This window comes from Erithacus rubecula (assembly GCF_903797595.1).
Source record: "Erithacus rubecula genome assembly, contig: scaffold_673_arrow_ctg1, whole genome shotgun sequence".
NCBI lineage: Eukaryota > Metazoa > Chordata > Aves > Passeriformes > Muscicapidae > Erithacus > Erithacus rubecula.
This window is the reverse complement of record NW_027635666.1, coordinates 489-20636: the sequence shown is the minus strand read 5'-3', so window position 1 is coordinate 20636 and position 20148 is coordinate 489. Positions and strand designations below refer to the sequence as shown.

Below are 20148 nucleotides of genomic sequence, written 5' to 3'. Positions count from 1 at the left end.
ATCCTGGGAATTGGGAAATTTGGGATTGGGAAAATGGGAAAAATGGGATGTGAGAAATGGGGTCATCACTCCATGGACACCTCAGCCTGCAGCGCCCCCTGCAGGGCGGCCAGCTGGGACTGGAGATCCTGGAGATCCTGGGAAAAATGGGAAAAATGGGAAAAATGGGGAAAATGGGAAATTTGGGATTGGGGAAATGGGGTCATGGCCCCATGGACACCTCAGCCTGCAGCGCCCCCCGCAGGCACTGCCACGTTCAGCTGGGATTGGAGATCCTGGAGATCCTGGGAATTGGGAAAAATGGGAAATTTGGGATTGGAGAAATGGGATTATCCCTCCACAGCACAGTCCAGGTGATCCCAGGACTCCTGGGAATATGGGAAAAATGGGAGAAGTTGGGACTTGAGAAATGGGAAAATTGGGATTTGGGAAATGGGAAAATTGGGATCTGAGAAATGGGTAAATTGGGATTTGGAATTTGGGATCACCCCACAGAGGAGTTGAGCTGGTCCCGGCACTCCTGGAGTTCCTGGGAACTGGGAAAAAAATGGGAAATTTGGGAAATTTGGTAAAAATGGGATTTGGGATGTGGGAAATGGGGTCATCACCCCACACTGTGCCCCACACTGGCACAGTCCAGGTGATCCCAGCATTCCTGGAGATCCTGAAAATTGGGAAAATGGGAAAAGCTGGGACTTGAGAAATGGGAAAAATGGGATTTGGAAAAGGGGAAAGTTGGGAAAAACTTGAAAACTGGAGAATTGGGAAAAGGGAAAATGGGATTTGGGAAATGAGGTCATCACCCCACGGCCACGTCCAGTTGATTCCAGCAATCCTGGAGTTCCTGGCAACTGGGAAAATTGGGAAAATGGGGATTTGGGAAATGGGGAATTGAGGGGTGAGGCTTTCAGGGTACCTGGTAGAGCTCCTGAGTGTCGGGGTCACTTTTGGGGTCACTTTTGGGCTGGTGGCTCGTGGCCAGCAGCTGCTCCTCCAGCTGGCCCAGCCGTGCCTCCAGCTGCTCCTTGGCTGCCTGGAGCTCACCCAGCCTGGGCAGCGAGGGGTTAACGGGGAAAGAAAGGGTTAATGAGGAAATTAAAGGTAAATGGGGTGGGTTTTGGGGGAAATTAAAGGGTTAATGAGGCCATTAAAGGGTTAATGGGGTGGTTTTTTTGGGGGGAAAATTAAAAGGTTAATGGGCAAATTAAAGGGTAAATGGGGTGGGTTTTGGGAGAAATTAAAGGGTTATAGGGAAATTAAAGGGTTAATGGGGTGTTTTGGGGGGAAATTAAGGGTTTAATGAGGTTTTTGGGGAATTAAAGGGGTTTTGGGGGAATTAAAGGGTTAATGGGGTTTTAGGGGCTTTTTGGGAGGAAATTAAAGGGATAATGAGGTTTTTATGGGGAAATTAAAGGGTTAACGGGTTTTTTGGGCACCAAACCCCAAAAGGGACAAAGGAGGAGCCACAAACCCTTTTAGGGTGACACCAAACCCCTTTAAGGGTAACCAGAAACCCCTTTAGGTGACCCCAAACCCCACTAGGGTGACCCCAAACCCCTTTAGGTGACCCCAAACCCCTTTGGGGTGACCCCAAACCCCATTAGGGTGACCCCAAACCCCTTTAGGTGACCCCAAACCCATTTAGGTGACCCCAAACCTCATTAGGTGACCCCAAACCCTTTTGAGGTGACCCCAAACCCCATTAGGTGACCCCAAACCCTTTTGGGGTGACCCCAAACCCCTTTAGGTGACCCCAAACCCTTTTGGGGTGACTCCAAACCCCTTTAGGTGACCCCAAACCCTTTTGGGGTGACTCCAAACCCCATTAGGTGACCCCAAACCCCTTTAGGTGACCCCAAACCCTTTTGGGGTGACCCCAAACCCCTTTAGGGTGACCCCAAACCCCTTTAGGTGACCCCAAACCCTTTTGGGGTGACCCCAAACCCTTTTGAGGTGACCCCAAACCCCTTTAGGTGACCCCAAACCCTTTTGAGGTGACCCCAAACCCCTTTAGGTGACCCCAAACCCTTTTGGGGTGACCCCAAACCCTTTTGAGGTGACCCCAAACCCTTTTGGGGTGACCCCAAACCCCTTTAGGGTGTCCCCAAACCCCTTTAGGGTGACCCCAAACCCTTTAGGTGTCCCCAAACCCATTTAGGGTGACCCCAAACCCCTTTAGGGTGACCCCAAACCCCTTTAGGGTGACCCCAAACCCCTTTAGGTGACCCCAAACCCCTTTGGGGTGACCCCAAACCCCATTAGGGTGACCCCAAACCCCTTTAGGTGACCCCAAACCCTTTTGGGGTGCCCCCATTACTGGGCCTGGCTCCGCTGCAGCTCCTGGGATTTCCTGTCCAGGGCCCCACGCAGGATTTGGGATTGGGGCGAGTCTGGAGCCCCCACAGAATTCTGGAAAATTTGGGAACATTCAGTCCTAAAATCCCAAATTCGCCCCAGATTCATCCCAAACCCCAAATTCATCCCAAACCCCAAATCTATCCCAAATCCCAATTCACAAATCCATCCCAAACTCATCTCAAAACCCAAATCCCAAAATCTGCCCCAAATCCCAAACTCATGCCATACCCCAAATTCATCCCAAACCCACCCTAAATCCCAAACCCCAAATCCAAAATCCCAAATCACAAAGCCCAAATTCATCCCAAATGCCAAATTCCTCCCAAATTCCAAAGCCCAAATTTATCACAAACTCATCCCAAATTAATCCCAAACCCCAAATCCCAAATCCCAAATCCCAAACCCCAAACCCCAAACCCCAAATCCAAAATTAATTCCAAACCTCAAACCCCAAATCCTGGAAATTTTGGGATCCCAAATCCCAAACTCCAAACCCCAAACCCCAAATCCAAAATCCCAAATCCCAAACCCCAAACCCCAAACCCCAAAATCCAAAATTAATTCCAATCCTCAAACCCCAAATCCTGGAAATTTTGGGATCCCAAATCCCAAACTCCAAACCCCAAACCCCAAATCCCAAACCCCAAATCCCAAACCCCAAATCCCAAATTAATTCCAAACCTCAAACCCCAAATCCTGGAAATTTTGGGATCCCAAATCCCAAATTCCAAACCCCAAATCCCAAATTCCAAACCCCAAATCCCAAACCTATCCCAAAAATTTTGGGATTCCCAAATTTGCCCCTCACCAGCTCCTGGAATTTCTGCAGCAGCCTCGAGGTTTTTCTCTTCAGGGAAATTTCACTCTCAGAGCTCCTGGGGGGGAAATTTGGGGGAAAATTTGGGAATTTTGGGGTCAGGGAATTTTAGGGGAATTTTGGGGGAATTTTTAGGGAATTTTGGGGGAATTTTTAGGGGGGTTTTAGGGGAATTTAGGGGCATTTTTAGGTGGATTTTGTGGGAATTTTTAGGGGATTTTATGAGGTTTTAGGGGAATTTAGGGGCATTTTTAGGTGGATTTTGTGGGAATTTTTGTGGGGATTTGGGAGGGGAAATTTTGGGGGAGATTTGAGGAGTTTTAGAGAAATTTGGGAGGATTTGGGGCAGATTTTGAGGGGAATTTTCTGAGAATTTTTGTGGGGTTTTTGGGGGGATTTTTGTGAGGTTTTTGGGGGATTTTTTTACAGGGGGTTTTTAGGGGAGTTTTCTGGGATTTTTAGGGGAATTTTATGGGGTTTTATGGAAATTTGGGTGGATTTGGGGAGGATTTTTAGGGGATTTTATGGGCATTTTGTGTCTTTCGGAGGGTTTGGGTTTTGGGGGTTATTTTGGGGATATTTTGGGGTTTTTTTGGGATATTTTGGGGCTCACCCCTCCCTGAGGATGCTGTAGATCAGCTCTGTGGGGTTTTCACCACCCCCCAATTCCCGCTGGTCCCGCAGCAGGTCCGGGGTGGATTTCAGCTCCAGGGGGGAAAAAAATCCTCAATTCCAATTAAAAAAACCCCAAATCCCACATCCCAGAGGGAAAAAACACGGATTTATAGGGAAAAACAGAATTTTATAGGGGAAAACGCTGATTTTATAGGGAAAAATCCAAGTTCTACAGGAAAAAAATCCAGTTATATAGAGAAAAACCTTCACTTTTATAGGAATTTTTTTTTTTTTAAGAAAACCCCCAAATTTCATACGAAACCCCCCCAAATTTTAGTAGGAAAAAACCCCATTTTTTAGAAAAAAATACCAATTTTCATATCAAAAACCTCCCATTTTTAGATCAAACCCCAATTTTTATATAAAACTTCCAACTTGTACAGGAAGAAAACAAAACAATTTTTTTTTTTTTAGGCAAGTCCCCCCAAATTTCATAAGAAAATCCCCCTTTTTTTTTTAGGGAAAAAAAACCCCACATTTTTTAAGGAAAAAAAACCCCCAAAATTTTTTAGGAAAAAAAAAACCCAAATTTTTTTTTTTTTTTTAAACCCAAAATTTTACAGGAAAACCTCCCCAAATTTCATAGGAAAAACCCCAATTTTATATAAACCCCCCCCCAATTTATAGGAAAAAAAAAATCACAATTTTTCTATCAAACCCCCACTTTTTAATAAAACCCCGAATTTTTTAGGGGGAAAAAAAAAAAAATTAATAATTTTTTTTTTACCTGCATCTCCACGTTTTTCTCCTCCACGCCCCCAAACTCGCCGGGAATTTGGGGCGGGATTTTGGGAATTTGGGATTCCCGCAAATCCAAACTCTGCGAGCGTTTCCTGGGAGGGGTCGCGGGGCCGCGGAGCCTCCGAGCCCCCCGAAAATTCCCGGAATTCCCGGAATCGAATTTGGAAATCAGAGAATCCACCGAGCCCAGCGGCTCCGTGTCCACGTCCCCCGCAATTCCCGGAGGTTTTTCGGGAATTTTTTCCCGGTTTTTCCCGGTTTGGGAAACGGCGCCGTGAGGTCGCCGTGGGATTGGGATCGGCGAAGTTCCTCCGAGGATTTGGGATTTTCCGGGTGTCGATCCCAAGATTTCGGGGTGTCCTGGGATCTTCTCGGGTCCTGATCGGAAAATTTTGGGATTCCTCGGGATCCTCCTGAATCCTGATCGGAAAATTTTGGGATCCCTCGGGATTTTCCCGCATCCTGATCCCAAGATTTGGGATTTTCCAGGTGCTGATCCGAAGATTTTGGGGTGTCCTGGAATCTTCTCGAGTCCTGATCAGAAAATTTCGGGATCCGCCGAGATCCCCCCGAAGTTTCCTCATCCCAGGATTTTGGGATCCCTCGGGATCTTCCCTCAGCTAAAAATTTGGGGATCCTCGGTTCTTCCCCATCCCAAAATTCTTCTCCCCCTGCAGTTCCCCCCTGGTGGCTCCGGGTTGGGACATTTGGGGTCGTTTCTGGAGAATTTGGGGCCATTTCGGGGCTCCAGGCTCGGGGATTTGGGGCTATTCTGGAATTCCCAGCTCTAAAATTTGGGGCCAGTTCAGGAGGACTTGGGGCCATTTCAGAACTCCAGGTTGTGACATTTGGGGCCATTTTGGGGGAATTCGGGGCCATTTCGGGACCCTTTGTTCTAAAATTCGTGCCCATTTCGGGGACATTCGCGGCTATTTCGGGACTCTCAGCTCTGACATTTTGGGCCATTTTGGGACCCCTCGTTCCAAAATTCCTGCTCATTTCAGGGACATTCGTGCCCATTTCGGGACTCTCAGCTCTGACATTTTGGGCCAGTTTGGGACCCCTCGTTCCAAAATTCCTGCTCATTTCAGGGACATTCGCGGCTATTTCGGGACTCTCAGCTCTGACATTTTGGGCCGTTTTAGGACCCCTCGTTCCAAAATTCCTGCTCGTTTCAGGGACATTCGCGGCTATTTCGGGACTCTCAGCTCTGACATTTTGGGCCGTTTTGGGACCCCTCGTTCCAAAATTCCTGCTCATTTCAGGGACATTCGCGGCTATTTCGGGACTCGCGGCTCCGGCATTCGGGGCCATTTCGGGGCTCCCCGCTTTGATCTGCACCCCAAAACTCTCCCTGCCGCCCTGGCCGCTGTTGAGCACCACGAAGGGCTGTCCGGCGATGCCCTGGACCCGCACGGCCACGCCGTACGAGCCGCCCCCGGCCCGCGCCGCTCGCCCCCCGCCCGCCTCGCCCAGGTCGCTGATGAAGCGGATCTGCACTCCGTGATCCACAGCCTTGTCCGCCATGGCCTGCGGGAAAACGGGAAAAATTCCGCTTGCCATTTTTTACCCTCATTTCCCCTTTTTTTCCCCGTTTTTTTTCGGTTTTCCCACAGTTTTTCACTTTTTTTTTGCGTTTTTCCACTATTTTTTTGGAGATTTTTCCCCTCTATTTTTTCCCCTGTCCAGAGCCTTGTCCACCATGGCCTGCGGGAAAACGGGAAAAATTCGGGAAAAATTCCGCTTGCCATTTTTTACCCTCATTTCCCCTTTTTTTCCCCGTTTTTTTTTCGGTTTTCCCACAGTTTTTCACTTTTTTTTTTGCGTTTTTCCACTATTTTTTTGGAGATTTTTCCCCTCTATTTTTTCCCCTGACCAGAGCCTTGTCCATCATGGCCTGTGGGAAAACGGGAAAAATTCGGGAAAAATTCCGCTTGGCATTTTTTACCTTTTTCCCCCCTTTTTTTTACGGTTTTCCCACATTTTTTTCACATTTTTTGCGGTTTTTTCCTCCATTTTTTCCTCCTTTCATTTGCGATTTTCCCCCCAGTTTTCCCCTTGATTTTCCTCTTCTTTTGTCTGCTTTCCCCCTCGATTTTCCCTTTTTTCTCCATTTTTTACGGTTTTCCCACAGTTTTTCACTTTTTTTTTTGCGTTTTTTCCACTATTTTTTTGAGATTTTTTCCCCTCTATTTTTTCCCTCGTCCAGAGCCTTGTCCACCATGGCCTGCGGGGAAAACGGGAAAATTCGGGAAAAATTCCGCTTGCCATTTTTTACCCTCATTTCCCCTTTTTTTCCCCGTTTTTTTACGGTTTTCCCACAGTTTTTCAATTTTTTTTTGCGTTTTTCCACTATTTTTTTGAGATTTTTCCCCTCTATTTTTTCCCCTGTCCAGAGCCTTGTCCACCATGGCCTGCGGGAAAACGGGAAAAATCCGGGAAAAATTCGGGCTGGCATTTTTTACCTTTTTCCCCCCTTTTTCTTACGGTTTTCCCACATTTTTTTCACATTTTTTGCGGTTTTTTCCTCCCTTTTTTCCTCCTTTCATTTCCGATTTCCCCCCCAGTTTTCCCCTCGATTTTCCTCTTTTTTGCCTGCTTTCCCCCTCGATTTTCCCTTTTTTTTTTTCTCCATTTTTTTACGGTTTTCCCACAGTTTTTCACTTTTTTTTTGCGTTTTTCCACTATTTTTTTGGAGATTTTTCCCCTCTATTTTTTCCCCTGTCCAGAGCCTTGTCCACCATGGCCTGCGGGAAAACGGGAAAAATTCGGGAAAAATTCCGCTTGCCATTTTTTACCCTCATTTCCCCTTTTTTCCCCCTTTTTTTAACGGTTTTCCCACATTTTTTTCACATTTTTTGCGGTTTTTTCCTCCATTTTTTCCTCCTTTCATTTCCGTTTTCCCCCCCAGTTTTCCCCTCGATTTTCCTCTTTTTTGCCTGCTTTCCCCTCGATTTTCCCTTTTTTTTTTCTCCATTTTTTACGGTTTTCCCACAGTTTTTCACTTTTTTTTTTGCGTTTTTCCACTATTTTTTTGGAGATTTTTCCCCTCTATTTTTTCCCTCGTCCAGAGCCTTGTCCACCATGGCCTGCGGGAAAACGGGAAAAATTCGGGAAAAATTCCGCTTGCCATTTTTTACCCTCATTTCCCCTTTTTTCCCCCTTTTTTTAACGGTTTTCCCACATTTTTTTCACATTTTTTGCGGTTTTTTCCTCCATTTTTTCCTCCTTTCATTTGCGATTTTCCCCCCAGTTTTCCCCTCGATTTTCCTCTTCTTTTGTCTGCTTTCCCCCTCGATTTTCCCTTTTTTCTCCATTTTTTACGGTTTTCCCACAGTTTTTCACTTTTTTTTTGCGTTTTTCCACTATTTTTTTGAGATTTTTCCCTTCTATTTTTTCCCTCGTCCAGAGCCTTGTCTGCCATGGCCTGCGGGAAAACGGGAAAAATTTGGGAAAAATTCCGCTTGCCATTTTTTACCCTCATTTCCCCTTTTTTTCCCCGTTTTTTTACGGTTTTTCCACAGTTTTTCACTCTTTTTTTGCGTTTTTCCACTATTTTTTTGAGATTTTTTCCCCTCTATTTTTTCCCTCGTCCAGAGCCTTGTCCACCATGGCCTGCGGGAAAACGGGAAAAATTCGGGGAAAATTCGGGCTGGCATTTTTTACCTTTTTTCCCCCCTTTTTTTACGGTTTTCCCACATTTTTTTCACATTTTTTGCGGTTTTTTCCTCCATTTTTTCCTCCTTTCATTTCCGATTTCCCCCCCAGTTTTCCCCTCGATTTTCCTCTTTTTTGTCTGCTTTCCCCCTCGATTTTCCCTTTTTTCTCCATTTTTACGGTTTTCCCACAGTTTTTCACTCTTTTTTTGCGTTTTTCCACTATTTTTTTGGAGATTTTTCCCCTCTATTTTTTCCCCTGTCCAGAGCCTTGTCCGCCATGACCTGCGGGAAAACGGGAAAAATTCGGGAAAAATTCCGCTTGCCATTTTTTACCCTCATTTCCCCTTTTTTTCCCTTTTTTTTTTTTTTTTTTTTTTTTTTTTTTTACGGTTTTCCCACATTTTTTTCACTTTTTTTTGCGGTTTTTTCCTCCCTTTTTTCCTCCTTTCATTTCCGATTTCCCCCCCAGTTTTCCCCTCGATTTTCCCCCTTTTCCCCCCTTCTTTTATGGTTTTCCCCCTTTTTTCTCTCATTTTTTCCTCCTTTCATTTCCGATTTCCCCCCCAGTTTTCCCCTCGATTTTCCTCCTTTTTCCCCCCTCGATTTTCCTCTTTTTTCCCCCCCTTTTTTATGGTTTTCCCACGATTTTTCACTCTTTTTTTTGAGGGTTTTCCCCCTTTTTTTTCTCATTTTTTTCCTCCATTTTTTCCTCCTTTCATTTGCGATTTCCCCACCAGTTTTCCCCTCGATTTTCCTTTTTTCCTTCTCGATTTTCCTCTTTTTTTCCTGTTTTCCCCCTTTTTTTAAGGTTTTCTCCCAGTTTTTCCATATTTTTTTGAGGTTTTTTCCCCCGGGTTTTCCCCTTTCCCCCTAAATCCCCAAATCCCATAAAAACCAGGAAGGGCCGTTTTGGGATCTGCATCCATCCCATAAAATCCCATTAAAAATGGAAAAATAAAAAAATAAAATTAAAAAAAAAAAATCCATTTTGGGATCTGGATCCATCCCATAAAAGTCCATTAAAAAAGAAAAAAACATTAAAAATAAAAAATCCCATTTTGGGATCTGGGTCCATCCTATAAAATCCCATTAAAAATGGGAAAATAAAAAAAAATTAAAAATAAAAAAATCCCATTTTAGGATCTGGATCCATCACAAATACTTCCCAGAGCAGGTGGAGAATCCACAGGGGGGGGAGGGAACGATCCCAAAAATCCCAAAATTCCAGATGGCTCCAGAACCCCCTGGGAGTGGGGGAGGGGCTGGAAACTCCCAAAATCCGGGAGAGGATTTGGAAATTCCCAAAAATTCGGGAGAATATTTGGATTTTTTCCAGATTTTTAAGGGATTTCCTTGGAAAACCAGAAGGAAAACAGCAGAAAAATGGGAATTTGGGGTCTAAAAATGGGGGGGAAAGCACAAAAATGGGAATTTCAGGGTTAAAAAATGCATAATTTTGCGGAATTTGGGGACAAAAAAAATCAGGAAAATGGGAATTTGAGGGTTAAAAAATGCAGAATTCCGGGAATTTTGGGGCTGGCCAGGAGCCCGGGAAGCACAAAGAGCCTTTGTGGCCCCGACCCAGAAAAAGTTGTTTTGTAATTCCCAGGAAAAAAAACAAAACAGGAGAAAAAAAAGAAAAAAAAAAAAAAAAAAAAAAGAAAAAAGAAAAAAGAAACAAACGAAAAACCCGGAGCTGCTCTTCTGAAATTTTGTTTTTTCCCCATTTTTAAAATTTTCCTGAAGGATGAAAATGGAATTTTGGGAATAGGAAAAAAGGAAATTGAGATGGGAAATGGGAAATAATGAAGGGAAAAAAAAAATCTCAAATGATCCCAAAATATTCCTGGAGTTGCTGAGTTTGGATTTTTCTGATATTTTGGGGGTTCCCAGGGATGAATTCCCAAAATTCTGTTTTGTTTTCCTAAAGAATTCCCGAATTCTCCCAAATTAATTATCTCAAGTTAATGATCCCAAATTATTACAAATTAATTATTCCAAATAATCCCAAATTTTGCCAAAATTATCTCCAAATATCCCAATTTATCATAAATTAATTATCCCAAATGACCCCAAAAATCCTGATTTATCCCAAATTTCCCCAAATTAATTATCTCAAACTCATTATCTCACATTTACCCAAATTAATTGTCTCAGTTTTTCCTGAATGATCACAAATTTTCCCAAAAAATTTCCCAAATACCCCAAATTTCCTCTCATCAATTAGCACTTCCCCAAATTAATTATCCCAAATTAATTATCCCAAATTTCCACTCATTAATTATCCCAAATTTCCTTAAATTCATGATCCCAAATCCAAATTTTCCCAATTTTCCCCAAATTAATTATCCCAAACTAATTATCCCAAATTTCCCTAAATTCATGATCCCAAATCCAAATTATCCCAAATTATCCCAAATTAATTATCCCAAATTTCCCCAAATTCATTATCCCAAATTTCCCTAAATTCATTATCACAAATTTCCCCAAATCCCAATTATCCCAAATTATCCCAAACTAATTATCCCAAATTTCCCTAAATTCATGATCCCAAATCCCAATTATCCCAAATTATCCCTAAATTCATTATCCCAAATTTCCCCAAATTAATTATCCCAAATTATCCCAAATTAATTATCCCAAATTAATTATCCCAAATTAATTATCCCAAATTCATTATCCCAAATTTCCCTAAATTCATTATCCCAAATCCAAATTATCCCAAATTTCCCCAAATCCCAATTATCCCAAATTTCCCTAAATTCATTATCCCAAATCCAAATTATCCCAAATTATCCCAAAATTCATTATCCCAAATTTCCCCAAATTAATTATCCCAAATTATCCCAAATTAATTATCCCAAATTAATTATCCCAAATTTCCCCAAATTCATTATCCCAAATTTCCCTAAATTCATTATCCCAAATCCAAATTATCCCAAATTTCCCCAAATCCCAATTATCCCAAATTTCCCTAAATTCATGATCCCAAATCCCAATTATCCCAAATTATCCCAAATTCATGATCCCAAATTTCCCCAAATTAATTATCCCAAATTTCCCTAAATCATTACCCCAAACCAATTATCCCAAATTACCCCAGACTAATTAATCCCAAGTTACCCCAGACTAATTAATCCCTAATTACCCCAGACTAATTAATCCCTAATTACCCCGACCAATCCCAGGTTGGTTTTTTTCCCTCCGGGTATTTTTTTTTGGGATCTTTCCCAAATTCCCGCCCCGGCCCCTCCCCCGGGGGCTCCTTTGGGGTCAAACTCCGGGAATTTGGAGCCGCCCCAAACTCGGAGCGGCTTTTCCGGATTTTCCGGTTTTTTTGGGAACCGAAACCGGAGCGGGGGCGGGGCCAGCGAGCTCCGGGGGGATGGGAATTTATCCCAAATTCATTATCCCAAATTTCCCTAAATTCATTATCCCAAATTTCCCCAAATCCCAATTATCCCAAATTATCCCAAATTCATTATCCCAAATTTCCCTAAATTCATTATCCCAAATTTCCCCAAATCCCAATTATCCCAAATTATCCCAAATTAATTATCCCAAATTTCCCTAAATTCATTATCCCAAATTATCCCAAATCAATTATCCCAAATTTCCCCAAATCCCAATTATCCCAAATTATCCCAAATTAATTATCCCAAATTTCCCCAAATTCATTATCCCAAATTTCCCTAAATTCATTATCCCAAATTTCCCCAAATCCCAATTATCCCAAATTATCCCAAATTAATTATCCCAAATTTCCCTAAATTCATTATCCCAAATTTCCCCAAATCCCAATTATCCCAAATTAATTATCCCAAACTGATTATCCCAAATTTCCCTAAATTCATTATCCCAAATCCAAATTATCCCAAATTCATTATCCCAAATTCCCCCAAATTCATTATCCCAAATTATCCCAAATCAATTATCCCAAATTTCCCTAAATTCATTATCCCAAATTTCCCCAAATCCCAATTATCCCAAATTATCCCAAATTAATTATCCCAAATTAATTATCCCAAATTTCCCGACATTAATTAACACAAAACTCCGGGAAAAGGCTCGGGAATGGGATTTTTCCCAAATTTATTGCCCCAAATTTCCCCAAATTATCTTCAAATAGCCCAAATGATCCCAAATGAATTATTCCAAATGACCCCAAATTTATCCCAAATTATTCCCAAATATCCCAAAAGAATGATCCCAAATTTATCCCAAATTATTTCCAAATATCCCAAAATATCCCAAATTATTCCTGAATATCCCAAATTATTCCCAAATATCCTAAAATATCCTGACCTAATTATCCCAAATTTATCCCAAAATTATTCCCAATTATCCCAAATGAATGATCCTAAATTTCCCCAAATTAATTATCCTAAAACCCTGGAAAAAGGGTTGAGAGTGGAATTTTTTTTCACGGAAAAATTTGAAAGTATGGAAAAAATGGAAAATCAGGAAACATGGAAAATTTCCCCAAATCCAGGGAAATCAACCCCAAAATCCCAGGAAATCAAACAGAAATCATGGGAAATTAATCCCAAATCCAGGAAATTCAATCCCAAATCCTGGGAAATCAATTGGAAATCGATCCCAAATCCCGGGAAATCGACCCCAAATCCCAGGAAATCGATCCCAAATCCCAGGAAATCGATCCCAAATCCCAGGAAATCGACCCCAAATCCCAGGAAATCGATCCCAAATCCCAGGAAATCGACCCCAAATCCCAGGAAATCGACCCCAAATCCCAGGAAATCGATCCCAAATCCCAGGACATCGACCCCAAATCCCAGGAAATCGATCCCAAATCTGGGAACTCGATCCCAAATCCCAGGAAATCAACCCCAAATCCCAGGAAATTGATCCCAAATCCCAGGAAATTGACCCCAAATCCCAGGAAATCGATCCCAAATCCCAGGAAATCGATCCCAAATCCCAGGAAATCGATCCCAAATCCCAGGAAATCGATCCCAAATCCCAGGAAATCGACCCCAAATCCCAGGAAATCGATCCCAAATCCCGGGAAATCGATCCCAAATCCCAGGAAATTGATCCCAAATCCCAGGAAATCGACCCCAAATCCCAGGAAATCGATCCCAAATCCCAGAAAATTGATCCCAAATCTGGGAATGCTGATTCCTGTCCCATCCCCCCCCGGGTTCTGGTGTCGGGTTCCAGGGAACCGGAGCCGCCAGATCCAATTCCCCGGGTGGGAATAACTGGGAATGATCCCAGTCCTGTTAACTGGGATAACTGGGAATGATCCCGTTAACTGGGATAACTGGGAATGATCCCAGTCCTGTTAACTGGGATAACTGGGAATGATCCCATGAATTGGGATAACTGGCAATGATCCCAGTCCTGTTAACTGGGATAACTGGGAATGATCCCGTTAACTGGGATAACTGGGAATGATCCCATGAATTGGGATAACTGGCAATGATCCCAGTCCCGTTAACTGGGATAACTGGGAATGATCCCGTTAACTGGGATAACTGGGAATGATCCCATGAATTGGGATAACTGGCAATGATCCCAGTCCTGTTAACTGGGATAACTGGGAATGATCCCGTTAACTGGGATAACTGGGAATGATCCCATGAATTGGGATAACTGGCAATGATCCCAGTCCTGTTAACTGGGATAACTGGGAATGATCCCATGAATTGGGATAACTGGGAATGATCCCATTGGGATAACTGGGAATGATCCCATTGGGATAACTGGGAATGATCCCTTTGGGATAACTGGGAATGATCCCTTTGGGATAACTGGGAATGATCCCTTTGGGATAACCGGGAATGATCCCATTGGGTTAACTGGGAATGATCCCAATCCTGTAGGATAATCAGGAATGATCCCAGTCCCATTCTTTGGGATAACTGGGAATGATCCCATTGGGTTAACTGGGAATGATCCCTTTGGGATAACTGGGGATGATCCCACTGGGATAACTGGGGATGATCCCGTTAATTGGGATAACTGGGAATGATCCCACTGGGATAACTGGGAATGATCCCATTGGGTTAACTGGGAATGATCCCGTTAATTGGGATAACTGGGAATGATCCCATTGGGTTAACTGGGAATGATCCCAATCCTGTAGGATAATCAGGAATGATCCCAGTCCCATTCTTTGGGATAACTGGGAATGATCCCTTTGGGATAACTGGGAATGATCCCGTTAATTGGGATAACTGGGAACAATCCCTTTGGGATAACTGGGGATGATCCCACTGGGATAACTGGGAATGATCCCGTTAATTGGGATAACTGGGAATGATCCCATTCCCCAGACTCTGAAATCCCTGCGGGGTTTGGGGTCGCTCTGGGTTTGTCCTGAATTCCATCCTGGATTTGATCCCAAAATTCTCCACCTCGAGGATTTCACCCCAAATTCAATCCCAAATTCCCCCCCAAATCCCATTTCCCATCCTGAGGAATCTGCCCCAAATCCAATCCCAAATTTCATTGCAAATTCCATCCCTGAGGAATTGATCCTGATCCCAAATCCCAATCCCCCACCCCAAATCCAATCCCAAATTCCCAAATTTCTCCCCCACAGGAATTCCAACCCCAATCCCAAAAAGCTGCTGGGAAAAGGGAAAACCCCAAATCCTGGATTTCCACCTAAACTGCATCCAAGGAATTCACCCCAAATTCAATCCTGAGCTATTCCCCTATCTCTGACCCCGAAAACCCTCAGGAAAAAGAAAAAAAACCCAAATTCTGCCCACAAAACCCCAAATCCTGCCCAAGGACAGGGAATTCCAAAGGAATTCCAAAGAAATTCCGATCCCAAACCGGTCTGACCGGTCTGGGAACGCCCGGAGCAATCCCATAAAACCCGCCCCAAACAAAACAGGACAAAAGGGACAAAACGGGACAACATCCCTCGGATTTGGGATCCTTTGGGTCCTCCCTAAAAGGGACAGCAGGACCCCATAAAGGGACAGTGGGACCCCATAAAGGGACACTGGGACCCTATTAAAGGACACCAGGACCCTATTAAAGGACACCAGGACCCTATAAAGGGACATTGGGACCCTATAAAGTGACACTCGGACTCGATAAGGGACATTGGAACCCCATAAAAAGATACTGAGTTCCCATAAAGGGACAGTGGGACCCTATAAGTGACATTGGGACCCCATAAAGGGACACTGGGACCCCATAAAGGGACACTGGGACCCTGTCGTGTGTCCCCAGGACACCCTTCTGTGTCACCAACGCCCTGTCCGGTGCCACCAACACCCTGTCCCGTGTCCCCACGCCCCTCTCCGGTGTCCCCAAGTCCGTGTCCCATGTCCCCAAACCCCTCTGAGTGTCCCCAGGCCCCCTTTCCGTGTCCCCAGCGCCCCGCCCGGTGTCCCTTGGACCCTGCCCGCTGCCACCAGCGCCCTCTCCGGTGTCACCGCGCCCCGCCCGGTGTCACCAACACCCTGCCCGGTGCCACCTGGACTCTGTCCCGCGCCACCAGCGCCCTCTCCGGTGTCACCAACACCCTTTGCGTGCCACCAGCGCCCTGCCCGGTGTCCCCAGCAGCCCCTGCCGTGCCACCAGCGCCCTGCCCGGTGTCCCCGCACCGCTGGCCGGTGTCACCGGGACCCTCTGCACGACACCGGGACCCCCGCACAGGGGGCAAGACCCCCTGCGGTGTCCCCAGCGCCCTGCCCGGTGTCCCCAGCCCGGTGTCCGGTGTCCCCAGCCCGGTGTCCGGTGTCCCCATGCCCGTGTCCGGTGTCCGGTGTCCCCATGCCCGTGTCCGGTGTCCGGTGTCCCCAGTCCGGTGTCCCCCCGCCCCCCCCACTCACCGCCCGCTCCGGCCGCTCCCGCCGCAGCCACCGCAACCTGTTACCTTCGCTCAGGCCCCGCCCCTCGCCGCTGATTGGTCAGCGCCACCCAAACCCCGCCTCATTGGGCGGGGATTCACTGTCAAACCCCGCCCACCGCTCCACCGGTGCTGCGTCACGTGGCGGTGCCGCCATTTTGAGAAGGGCACCGCGCCCTTGCCGCCATTTCCGCCACGCTCAAGATGGCGGATAAGCCACGCCCATCCCCTACGGTGGCCGGGAGGGGCCGCGTTTCCTCTGCGCAGGCGCAATCGCGGCGTGACTAAGATGGAGGTCGGAGCAGCTCCGCCGCCGTTCTGGGCCGGGGGCCCGGCCCCGGGACAAATGTACATCCCGAGGGCTCTGGGACACACCGACATCCTCTCCCCGGGCATCGGCACCGGCTCCGCGCTGCCCGCCGGCCGCACCCTGTGAGGGCAACGCGGGACGGCGGGGGGTGGGGGATGGGGGGATCTGAGGGTGGGGGGAGGGGGAGGGAAATGGAGAGTGGGGGGAGGGTCTCTGAGGGAGGGGAACTGGGGAGACTGGGAGGGGAACTGGGAGGGGTGGGGGGGATTTGGGGGAGGGTCCCAAATTGGGATCCAAACTGGGAGTTAAACTGGGTGCCAGACTGGTGTAACTTGGATTGAAACTGGGAGCAAAATGGCGAGCTAAACTGGGAGCTAAACTGGGATCCAAACTGGGATCCAAACTGGGAGCTAAACTGGGATCCAAACTGGGAGCCAAAGCAGTGTGACTGGGATCCAAACTGGGACCCAAACTGGGATCCAAACTGGGATCCAAACTGGGAGCCAAACTGGGACCCAAAGCAGTGTGACTGGGATCCAAACTGGGATCCAAACTGGGAGCCAAACTGGGACCCAAAGCAGTGTGACTGGGATCCAAACTGGGAGCCAAACTGGGATCCAAACTGGGATCCAAACTGGGAGCCAAAGCAGTGTGACTGGGATCCAAACTGGGAGCCAAACTGGGATCCAAACTGGGATCCAAACTGGGAGCCAAAGCAGTGTGACTGGGATCCAAACTGGGACCCAAAGCAGTGTGACTGGGATCCAAACTGGGATCCAAACTGGGACCCAAAGCAGTGTGACTGGGATCCAAACTGGGACCCAAACTGGGAGCCAAAGCAGTGTGACTGGGATCCAAACTGGGAGCCAAAGCAGTGTGACTGGGATCCAAACTGGGATCCAAACTAGGAGCCAAAGCAGTGTGACTGGGATCCAAACTGGGATCCAAACTAGGAGCCAAAGCAGTGTGACTGGGATCCAAACTGGGATCCAAACTAGGAGCCAAAGCAGTGTGACTGGGATCCAAACTGGGACCCAAACTGGGAGCCAAAGCAGTGTGACTGGGATCCAAACTGGAAGCCAAAGCAGTGTGACTGGGATCCAAACTGGGACCCAAACTGGGATCCAAACTGGGACCCAAAGCAGTGTGACTGGGATCCAAACTGGGAGCCAAACTGGGATCCAAACTGGGAGCCAAACTGGGAGCCAAACTGGGAGCCAAACTGGGACCCAAAGCAGTGTGACTGGGATCCAAACTGGGAGCCAAAGCAGTGTGACTGGGATCCAAACTGGGACCCAAACTGGGAGCCAAAGCAGTGTGACTGGGATCCAAACTGGAAGCCAAAGCAGTGTGACTGGGATCCAAACTGGGACCCAAACTGGGATCCAAACTGGGACCCAAAGCAGTGTGACTGGGATCCAAACTGGGAGCCAAACTGGGATCCAAACTGGGAGCCAAACTGGGAGCCAAACTGGGAGCCAAACTGGGACCCAAAGCAGTGTGACTGGGATCCAAACTGGGACCCAAACTGGGATCCAAACTGGGATCCAAACTGGGAGCCAAAGCAGTGTGACTGGGATCCAAACTGGGACCCAAAGCAGTGTGACTGGGATCCAAACTGGGACCCAAACTGGGATCCAAACTGGGAGCCAAACTGGGAGCCAAACTGGGAGCCAAACTGGGATCCAAACTGGGAGCCAAACTGGGATCCAAACTGGGAGCCAAACTGGGATCCAAACTGGGAGCCAAACTGGGAGCCAAAGCAGTGTGACTGGGATCCAAACTGGGATCCAAACTGGGATCCAAACTGGGAGCCAAAGCAGTGTGACTGGGATCCAAACTGGGACCCAAACTGGGAGCCAAAGCAGTGTGACTGGGATCCAAACTGGAACCCAAACTGGGAGCCAAAGCAGTGTGACTGGGATCCAAACTGGGAGTTAAACTGGGAGCCAAAGCAGTGTGACTGGGATCCAAACTGGGATCCAAACTGGGAGCCAAAGCAGTGTGACTGGGATCCAAACTGGAACCCAAACTGGGAGCCAAAGCAGTGTGACTGGGATCCAAACTGGGAGTTAAACTGGGAGCCAAACTGGGACCCAAAGCAGTGTGACTGGGATCCAAACTGGGAGCCAAACTGGGATCCAAACTGGGAGCCAAACTGGGATCCAAACTGGGACCCAAAGCAGTGTGACTGGGAGCCAAACTGGGATCCAAACTGGGAGCCAAAGCAGTGTGACTGGGATCCAAACTGGGAGTTAAACTGGGAGCCAAAGCAGTGTGACTGGGATCCAAACTGGGAGCCAAACTGGGATCCAAACTGGGAGCCAAACTGGGATCCAAACTGGGAGCCAAACTGGGAGCCAAACTGGGATCCAAACTGGTGTAGCTTGGATTGAAACTGGGAGCAAAATGGCGAGCTAAACTGGGAGCTAAACTGGGATCCAAACTGGGATCCAAACTGGGAGCTAAACTGGGATCCAAACTGGGATCCAAACTGGGAGCTAAACTGGGATCCAAACTGGGAGCCAAAGCAGTGTGACTGGGATCCAAACTGGGACCCAAACTGGGATCCAAACTGGGATCCAAACTGGGATCTAAACTGGGAGCTAAACTGGGATCCAAACTGGGATCCAAACTGGGAGCTAAACTGGGATCCAAACTGGGAGCTAAACTGGGACCCAAACTGGGATCCAAACTGGGATCCAAAGCAGTGTGACTGGGATCCAAACTGGGAGCCAAACTGGAGTACCTGGGACCCAAACTGGTGTAACTGGGACCCAAACTGGAACCCAAACTGGAGTACCTGTGACCCAAACTGGTGTTCCTGTGACCCAAACTGGTGTAACTGGGACCCAAACTAGGACCCAAACTGGAGTACCTGTGACCCAAACTGGTGTACCTGTGACCCAAACTGGTGTAACTGGGACCCAAACTGGGACCCAATCTGGAGTACCTGTGACCCAAACTGGTGTAACTGGGATGCCGTTGGCAGGACCCCGATGGTGACCGGAACCTCGGTGCTGGGGCTGCGTTTCCAGGGCGGGACGATGCTGGCGGCGGACACGGGCGGCTCGTACGGCTCCCTGGCGCGTTTCCGGGGCGTGTCCCGCCTGCTGAAGGTCAATGACAGCGCCGTGCTCGCTGCCTCGGGGGACCTGGCGGATTTCCAGCACCTGCGGCAGCTCCTCCAGCAGATGGTGTAAGAGGCATGGCGACTTGGGGGGTTCCTGTCCCGGGATCCCCCGGGAATACTGGGGTTCATATCCCAGAATGGCTCTGGGGTTCTGGGGTTCACATCCCAAAATCCCACAGGGATTCCTGAATTCACATCCCAAAATCCCACAGGGATTCCAGAATTCACATCCCAAAATCCCACAGGGATTCCTGAATTCACATCCCAAAATCCCACAGGAATTCCTGAATTCACATCCCAGAATGGCTCTGGAGTTCTGGGGTTCACATCCCAAAATCCCACAGGGATCCCAGAATTCACATCCCAAAATCCCACAGGGATTCCTGAATTCACATCCCAAAATCCCACAGGAATTCCTGAATTCACATCCCAAAATCCCACAGGAATTCCTGAATTCACATCCCAAAATCCCACAGGAATTCCTGAATTCACATCCCCAAAATGTCTCAGGAATTCTGGTATTCCCCATCCCAAAATTCCTTGGGGAATTCTGGAATTCCCCATCCCCAAATCCAGGATTGGTTTCCAGGAATTCAGGAAGTTCCCATCAGCCAAATT

The 20148-nt window shown here is 46.9% G+C and overlaps 2 protein-coding genes across 2 annotated transcripts in view; one reads left to right on the top strand and one right to left on the bottom strand.

Moving 5' to 3' along the window:
* Positions 1-16134, bottom strand: part of CGN (cingulin) — a 32536-nt gene extending 16402 nt beyond the window's left edge. Inside the window, exons 1-7 of the mRNA XM_079332999.1 lie at positions 16071-16134; positions 5827-6121; positions 4578-5125; positions 3789-3880; positions 3167-3233; positions 2318-2409; positions 917-1049 (exon numbers count right to left, since the gene is read on the bottom strand). Coding sequence (XP_079189125.1) covers positions 917-1049; positions 2318-2409; positions 3167-3233; positions 3789-3880; positions 4578-5125; positions 5827-6118 — 1224 coding nt within the window. The 5' untranslated portion in view covers positions 6119-6121; positions 16071-16134. The remainder of the gene's footprint in view (positions 1-916; positions 1050-2317; positions 2410-3166; positions 3234-3788; positions 3881-4577; positions 5126-5826; positions 6122-16070) is intronic.
* Positions 16135-16331: 197 nt separating this feature from the next.
* PSMB4 (proteasome 20S subunit beta 4) lies at positions 16332-19614 on the top strand. Its single transcript, XM_079333001.1, has 2 exons — positions 16332-16519; positions 19390-19614. Exons 1-2 carry the CDS (start codon positions 16377-16379, stop codon positions 19598-19600), a joined length of 354 nt encoding a protein of 117 aa, XP_079189127.1. The 5' UTR covers positions 16332-16376; the 3' UTR covers positions 19601-19614.
* The last annotated feature ends 534 nt before the right edge of the window (positions 19615-20148 follow it).